Here is an 8,818-nt window from a genome sequence, read left to right as displayed (position 1 = left end):
CGCTGTTATTTTTCTTGCCCACTTCCCCCAGTGAAAACTGGCACAAGAGAAAGCAATCTTCAAATACCATTATAAAGTGTACATTGCTTTTGCAGCTCCACTTGTAGGATGCTTTGTATCAAAAGAAGCATACATTTATGTCAAATGTTTTTCTGCTCAAAGGCCTGGTCAGCACTTTATCTGTGTACTGTAAAATTCAACAGGAGGAAATGGAATACGTCGAGCTCTTAGCAGCAGAAAAACATCAGGTTGAAGCCCTTAAGAACATGCAGCATCAAAACAAAAGCCTGTCAATGCTGGATGAAATTCTAGAAGATGTCAGGAAGGCAGCTGATAGATTGGAAGAAGAAATAGAAGAGCATGCCTTTGATGACAACAAATCTGTAAGTGATGTTTAAGACTGTCTTTTTGTTGGTAGGCACTTATTCTTTAGTTCACGTTTGTATTGTAGGTGTGTTTCTCTTGTATTAAGTAGTTGCTAGGATTCTAGTGACTATTAAAAAAAATTCAAATTTGACTCTACATTTGTTTTTGCTTTCCTTTCAACAAAAGAAAGTATTTAGTGGTAGAATGGCTGCTTTTTAGGAGTGAGCAAATACTCCTAAAACTCCTAAACACTCTTAGGGAGCAAAACCTGCTTTTTGCTGGTGTTCTCTGTGGTTTTGATTTGAGAGTCCTCCCTGTGACTGCCACTTTGACAATGACAAGTGTAGTCTACCCCACTGATACAGCCCATGAGAGTTATGACACCACAGTGGTGGTGGGTAAGGACAGTGATATTTAGAAGTTGCAGGATATGGAGTTACAGTGTTAAGTGTAGCCTCTACTTTTTTCTTTTCATTTTGTTGAGAAAGTTATGGGAGAACAAGAATCCTTGCAGTTAGTTTGCACAGTCTGGGAAAAGATGTATTATTCAAGGTAAGTACCTGCAATGTGTTTGGGGAGTTGCTTGCTTCTGACTGCATTGACTTTTCATACCTTGGCCTATTTGCATTGTTCATTTTTTCTGTGTTGCATGATGGACGGTAAAGTAAGGCAGTGTGTATTTGGAGCTGGGAGCATGTCAATTTATTCTAGTGTCCCACTGTGCTGTCCTCAGGGACTGACTCTAAATCAGTCCTTGTTTATATAAACGTGGGTCACAATTTTGTTTTGGCTTTTGCTCTTTAAAGGTTTTTGTTGACGTGCAGATTGACTTCCAAGGCGAGCTTATCTCTTGAGTTCTGCTGAGGAGGAAAACCAGGTGCCCTTTAGTAGGGAGCCAGGCCATTTTTTGTACTTGTATTGAGAGAAAGTGAAAACAGCTTTTTATTTTGTGTACACCAGACTGCAGCAGTTGCCCCCAGTAGGAATCCTACCTAGTAAGACCAACAGCAGGAAAGGGACGAGCTGGCTGGAGTGCCCTCTTCTGTGCCGCCGGGGTATGACGGCACGTTTTAAAGAGATCAGGAATGAGGCTTCCTCTGCTACACCTGTTAATTGGAAAAGTGCCAACGCATCGTTTTTCTCCAGTGCACCTCTTTGGTTTTCTGCTTGTATCTCTATTCGTGAAAGAAAAGGAATCGTGAAATGCAAGCTGGAGGACTACTTACATCTCCAGCTTTGCAAGAAACAGCTAGTGTGTTTCTTTTAAGCTAGAACACTAGAATGTTAGAACAAAGACACTCTAATAGAATAATCAGTAATCTGATAAAGATACAAAAGCAATATAGTCAAGTAGAGAAGTGTATCAAGTAGAAATTAGTAAAAAAAAAAAAAAAATAATCAGAGCTAACCTAAAACGCAAGACGAGTATTTGTGCATTGTCTTCTCCTATGTACAACCTGCTTTTTGGAGTTTGCCTGTTTTGAGAGAGAATCAGGATTTTATTTCCCATTATGTCCTCAAATTTATTAGTATTTAAAAGCTCTGAACCTGTGCCATCTACTCTTGCTCATCTAGCACAGTCTGTCTCTTTTCAATTCCCTTTGCTTTTGTAAAAGTAAATATGTACCATAAGGTATTATGTTTACATATATTACACAGAAAAAAGATGTTTTTCATAATTGTCTTAATCTTATAAATATTTTCCAGTTGCACTGTTTTCATATGACCTTTGGTACATTTTTAATTTTGATGCAGAGAAGTTTGGTTAGATTCCAGGCACACAAGCTACCAAGTACAGAGGAACATACAACAAGCTCCTTAGGAATTTGGAGTTCCAGAGCTTCAAAGTAGATGCTTCACTGCTGAGGCATTTTATAAGATAATTGTGCTTAGTGAACACTATCACTGATGTCGTAACATTAAATTCCCAAGAAGATAGTAGGACAGATGTTGGCTTATTAGCATTTTGGTTGTAGGCAAAGTAATAGTCCTCTGCAAGATGGGAACGCTGCACTGAACAGTGAAATAATTCCAATGTGAAACTCGGGGTGAAGTATCTTTTGTGTTGCAGAGCCAACATTTAACAGTAACCTCTAAGCTCTGTTTTAGTAGCCTTGGAGTCTCAGCAAGGGTGTGGGACAGGGGGTCAGAAGTGAAGATGACAGAAAAACAGTAGGATTGGGTGTTTACTGTGTGTTCTGGTTAGAAACAGTTCTTTGTGTTTGCTGACTGTAGGGAAGCCTTTCTTCTTTGCTCCAATACTGTGACAATAGTTTGCATGTACATGGCATGTAGCTGCTTCTGCTTTCTCCCATCAGCTGAAAATGTGAAAACATGGTTTGGTCTCAGACTTGGCAATGGACCTCATTCTAGAATGCAAAATAGCCTGGTAAGTGGGGAGCTTAGAGAGGTAAAGGCACTATATATATTTATGTAAAAAGATAGATTTGGGGTAAAAAAGGATGAAAAGACAGCTTTCATAATGCATAAAAATGATCATCAGCCTCTCACTCCAACAGCTAAAAATGCTGATGTTTGAAGCAGCTATTTATGCTTCTGAATAATTCTGCAAACTTCATAATTTGTTTCAAATTCTTTTTTTCTCCCTCTGTCTGATTCTTAGTGACTTCCAATTCTTTAGAGGCCCATCATATTGCATGATGTACAGAAACAGGGGAAGAGGTCATTTCCATGATAAAAGTTTTCCTTTAGTTATACACGCACACAAAAATGTAAGGAGTAGAAGGAAAGGATAAAAATTGCAGGTTAAATATTGAAAATGCAGTATTTCTCTGAACAGTTAGGGGAAACGTGCTGGGGAGTCAGTAAAGGAAAATAGGAGGCTGTTTTATAGATGGCTTATGCGAATGTACTTCAATAAACTGGGGAGCTGCTTGGGCAAAATACAGTAATCCAGAAAAGGTGAATGTTTTGGCGTCAGTCGTTGGAATGACAACAGCCTACTCTCTTTATGGGAGTCTAAAAGAAGTAACAACCTTAAATGTTTCTGAATATTTATAAAATCTACCTTATTAAAAATTCAGTGAATAATGAAATCATCCTAGTGTCTTCCACTTCTTGTAAGTACAAGCACTGAAGACAGAGCTAGATAGAAACTTCTTGTTCTCTTCTTAAAATTTATGGGACAGTGACTTTTTCTTGACTTGGAATGCAGTCAATCAGATTTTTGTGAACTGAATATCACTTTGTAATTTCATTTAACATTTTATTCTCTTGAACAAAAACATTTTAATCAAACCTTTTGTGTTCTAAATGTAATAAAGCATTAAAAAAAAACCCCAAAAAACAACCCCACAAACATTTTAGGTTGGATGCAATTGAAAATCCTGGTTTGCAATTCTACAGCTGTGAAATCCTGTCTTTGCATTTTTTGGTTGGACAACTTGGCTAAAGAGCTCTGGAAAACCCTTTGGTTTTAAAATGTAAAACAAATTATAGCCTTTTCAGTTATGGGCATCAAGTTTTGATAAAGAGACTGAAAGAGTTCTCCAAGAAGAAACTGCAGTATTTATAGTTGGTGTCAACAAGTTCTGGAGCAACTTAAGCACAGCTAATAGTCTTTCTTTTTTTACTGTGTACTTCATTGATAGTCCCCCTTCTTCCTCCTTCTTCCTCCATTTTTTTACAGGTAAGAGGTGTAAACTTTGAAGCAGTTTTAAGGGTGGAAGAAGATGAAGCCAACTCCAAAAGCAATGCTTCAAAAAGAGAAGTAGAGGATGACTTAGGTCTTAGCATGCTTATTGATTCCCAGAACAATCAGTATATCCTTACCAAGCCCAGAGATTCAACCATTCCTCGTGCTGATCATCATTTCATAAAGGTAAAATTTTTAGAGACATTCTTGTCATTTGCTTTGGTAAGATTTAGTCCCACTAGTTTGATGCCAGTACTGCTTGGTTGGATTGCATACAGTTTTAGCATTTTTTTCCCCTCTAAAGTTACCCTAAAATTCATGATTCCCATGTCTACTGGTGATCTGGCCAATGTGTTGCCTACTTCTAGTATAGTCTTCTCAAGACTGATAGTGATGCTGCATGAATCCTTTCTGGCTTTATTTGATTTAACTTGTTGCACCTTTGGGGCGCCATCCCTTCTCCTGGACTGCAGTGTTAAAACAAGCTACTGCTGTGCCTGATAAGCCACTTCCATGTTGTCACTAGGGAGAATTTACCTGTTAATGCCTTGCAATGGAAAAGAAGGGATGCAGGAAAACACATGAACATGGGGTTTTATTGTATTTGTTCTTCGTAAAGAGTAACTGTATTTGGATTTTTTTTTTTTTAATCAAAAAAACCCCCAAACTAAATGGATCTATTTCACCATTTTGTTTTAATGCAAAGTGGATTTTCCCCACAATTCCCCAGGAAACAGTATACTTTCTATAATGTATTTAAAATATTTAATAATTAATCATAAGTCCCCAAAGCTACCAGTTACTGAAGGTCAGTACCTCTGATGCTTCATCTGCAAAACTGCAGTGCTTACACCTACAACAAAGTGTTCAGGTTAGTTTACTGAAGTTGTGTTTTCTTTTCGTAGGCAGTATTCTATGTTTAATTTTACAGTGCTAGCTATCCTTTGAAATAAAAGGATAAAAAAACCCCTCTAATTTCATCACAAATTTGTGTTTTATATTAATGCATTTGTAAATCTTACATATTTAGGATATTGTGACAATAGGAATGTTGTCTTTGCCATGTGGCTGGCTGTGCACAACAATAGGATTGCCAACCATGTTTGGGTATATCATTTGTGGAGTACTCCTGGGACCATCAGGACTAAATAGTATAAAGGTAAGTGTGCAAGTTGCTTCTTGACTGATTTCATTTGCTGAAATCTTTCAAAGTAGCTTTAAAAGAATATGGTATTGCCAAGCTCAGATGTATTTAAAACAAATCCCCAAACCTGGACATTTGTAAAAGGAGGCCTTAAAACAAAGGTCTTAGAATCACTTTGTTTTGAATTTTTCTCCTATATAATCATGACATAAGTGATTGTTGAAAGCTGTAGGTTGTGTCTTGTGGGGTTTTCTTGTTTGTTTTCTTTTTGTCTTTAATCATAAAGCATCAGATTTAAGAGCTAAATTATTTAATGACATGAAATACTCAGAAACTTGTGAAAAGTCAGTGATAGCAGTGGAGGAAGTGTTTAAAACAAGTAATTCCATGAGTAGCATAGCTTGGCTTCCTAGAGTTATTTTGCATCTCTGTAGGTCTTTCATCCATCCTAGTCACCTTCTTGCTCGTCCCCTGCTGACATTCCTGAAGTCTCATGAACCTTTTTAGCTCTGTCACGTGTACCTTGATTACAAACTCATGTGAAACAGTGGGCTGTGGTTGGTGAGACATTGCACATGTTTTGATTAGTGGTCTGGTGTGCCTTAACAGATTGTTTAGCCAGCAGGCAAAACAGAACACATGTTAAGGTTGCATGGTAATGTCTGGTTAAGTTATATGTGTCTTAAAAATGTTGAATGCCAGAGAAACTGAGGAGGCAGACAGATCCTAATCTGGCAGGGAAGATAGTTTCCATCTCTACTCCTTTGATTGATGATGAATCCTGTCCTCTTCTGCTCCGGACTGTGAATACATTGAAAACAAGTGTTAGGGTTTTAAAACAGAATAGACTATTTCGGTTGGAAGGGATCTACAATGATCATCTAGCCCAACTTCCTCAACAATTCAGGGCTGACCAAAAGTTAAAGCATGTTAAAAGCACTGTCTGAATGCCTCTTAAACACTAACAGGCTTGACACATTGACTGCCTCTCTAGGAAGCCTGTTCCAGGGGCTTTGACCACCCTCTCAGTAAAGAAATGCTTCCTCATGTCCAGTCTGACCCTCCCTTGGTGCAGCTCTGAGTCATTCCCACAAGTCCTGTTACTGGATCCTAGGAGAAGAGCTCAGCACCTCCCTTGGCACTTTCCCTCCTCTGGAAGCTGTGGAAAACAGGGAGGTCACCTGTCAGCCTGCTTTTCTCCAAACTAGACAAACTCAGGGTCCTTGCCTGCTCCTCCAGGACATTCCTTCCAGCCCTTTCACTAGCTCTGTTGCCTTCTTCTGGACACATTCAAGGACCTTCACCTCTTTCTTTAATCAGGGGGCTCAGAACTGCAGTAGTCAAAATGAGGCTGCACCAACACTGAACACAGCAGGGTAATTGCCTCTTTTTGACCAGCTGGTTGTGCTGTGTTTGATGCACCCCAGGATGTGGTTTGCCTTTCTGGCTGCCAGGGCACGCTGCTTCTCATATTGAGCTTGCTGTCCACCAGCACCCCCAGATCTCTTGCTGCAGGGTTGCTCCCCAGCCACCCGTCTCATAATTTATACTTGTGTCTGGCGCTACTCCATGCTAGGTGCAGAGTGCAGCATTAGAACTTGTTAGATTTCCTCTTATCAATCATTGCCCAATGCTCCAATCTATCTAGATCCCTCTGTAAGACCTCCTGTCCCTCGAGAGTCAACAGCACCTCCCAGTTTGGTATGACCAAACTTGCTAGTGCATTCGACTCCTGCATCCAGATCATTGATAAATATATTAAACAGAACTGGCCCTGGAATTGAACCCTGAGGAACACCGCTGGTGACCAGTTGCCAGCCAGATGTAGCCCCATTTTTCTGTTGTGACAAGGAAGACAACCACTTTTCTTGCTGTTGCACCCTTATTGCTGAAGTGGAAAGGCTGGTAGTTGTGCTGGTTTGAGAGACTTGTGCATGGAGACTGTAGGATGAATAGCAGAACAGCAGCCGCAGTCTAGCAGAATGATTATACTAACAGACTAATAAAATAACTAGCCAAAAGTAACTTCTGGAATGCAAACCCTGGGGGTTAAATAGTATATGTGTAAACTGTAACCTATTTATTTTCACCAAGCAAGCAAGCTTACCTGAATCAATGCATGTGCATTTAGGGTGACCAGCACTATCCAGCTGAATTATCTAATAGCAGCCAGGTGATGGGAAAAATGTTTGAACTCTAAAGATGTTGAGGGAACTTCTGATGTCACATGACCAGCAACTGAACTACCTATGGAAACAGAATAATAAACTATATGTTTTAAAAGTGGACTTAGAACTTGTATTATAAGTAGACTGCTGTGCACTGATTTTTCTTTTGTTTGTTTGTTTGTTTTGTTATTTAAGTCTATTGTACAGGTGGAGACACTAGGAGAGTTTGGTGTATTCTTCACTCTCTTTCTAGTTGGTCTGGAATTTTCTCCTGAAAGATTAAGAAAGGTATTTTTGTATAATACCTCTATATTACAAGATTTAATTGCTGATGTTCAAGTTATCAGTTATATTTCAGGATTTTACACTCTCCCTATAATATGCTTATGTACTTTTGTATGTTTTTGAAAAGACAAATATGATAGTTGCTTCTGCTCTGACTCTTTGGAAAGAACAGAACACATTATTCAGTGTCTCAGAAAAACCCTTTGCTATTTCTCTTCATTTAGTAAAATAGTGTTTGATTACTAGAAAAATCTCACAAAATTTATGGCAATCCATTTCTGCTTTGTTTTAGCATGCAGTTGCTGTTATGGAATGTCCAGTGATGTTTGCCAGTCCTGTTATAAAAAACTCAGTCAAGTACTGCATTCTGAATTGATGATACATGCTGTACTGGCTGATAAACCGATTCTGCAAGTGTGTTAGCACAATCTGGAATGTTACATGATCTGGCCATCAGGATTCAGCACAAAGTTACAATTTTCTTTTGGTCTTAATTAAGAAGAAAAAAGTTATCTCATAAACAAGCTAGATTTTAATAGTGGAAAATACTGCTGCAGAATATGTGAAGACTGTATGTATTGTAAAGAGTGTGAGTTGTTCCTAAACTGATGGTTGTGAGTCCGTGAGACGATAAAAGCCTTAACTGAAGTGTGTTAAAACTTATGAGCATTCAGCTTGATCTATTTCTAGTCCATCTAAAGTCATAGAATCATAGAATAGCTAGGGTAGGAAAGAACCTTACGATTATGTAGTTCCAACCCCCTGCCATGAGCAGGGACACCACACACTAAACTATGTTGCCCAAGGCTCTGTCCAACCTGTCCTTGAACACCGCCAGGGTTGGAGCATTCACAACTTCCTTGGGCAACCTATTCCAGTGCCTCACCACCCTCACTGTGAAGAACTTCTTCCTTATATCTAACCTGAACTTCCCCTGTTTAAGTTTAAAGCCATTACCCCTTGTCCCACCACTAGAGTCCCTAATGAAGAGTCCCTCCCCAGCATCCTTGTAGGCCCCCTTCAGATACTGGAAGGCTGCTATGAGGTCTCCACGCAGCCTTCTCTTCTCCAGGCTGAACAGCCCCAACTTTCTCGGCCTGTCTTCATATGGGAGGTGCTTCAGCTCCCTGATCATCCTTATGGTCATTATCATGTTTTCAAGTTTCAATTGATGTGTTAGATGGCTCTAAAACTGTAAAA

General features: G+C 39.2%; 1 protein-coding gene across 1 annotated transcript in view; it reads left to right on the top strand.

The window, feature by feature from the left end:
* The first annotated feature begins 207 nt into the window (after positions 1 to 207).
* Positions 208 to 8,818, top strand: part of TMCO3 (transmembrane and coiled-coil domains 3) — a 27,502-nt gene continuing 18,891 nt past the window's right edge. Inside the window, exons 1-4 of the mRNA XM_010012489.1 lie at positions 208 to 383; positions 4,016 to 4,207; positions 5,052 to 5,180; positions 7,529 to 7,621. Coding sequence (XP_010010791.1) covers positions 210 to 383; positions 4,016 to 4,207; positions 5,052 to 5,180; positions 7,529 to 7,621 — 588 coding nt within the window. The 5' untranslated portion in view covers positions 208 to 209. The remainder of the gene's footprint in view (positions 384 to 4,015; positions 4,208 to 5,051; positions 5,181 to 7,528; positions 7,622 to 8,818) is intronic.

The sequence above is a fragment of the Nestor notabilis genome, unplaced genomic scaffold (genome assembly GCF_000696875.1).
Source record: "Nestor notabilis isolate BGI_N333 unplaced genomic scaffold, ASM69687v1 scaffold6284, whole genome shotgun sequence".
Lineage (NCBI taxonomy): Eukaryota > Metazoa > Chordata > Aves > Psittaciformes > Psittacidae > Nestor > Nestor notabilis.
This window is presented reverse-complemented; position numbering and strand designations above follow the sequence as displayed.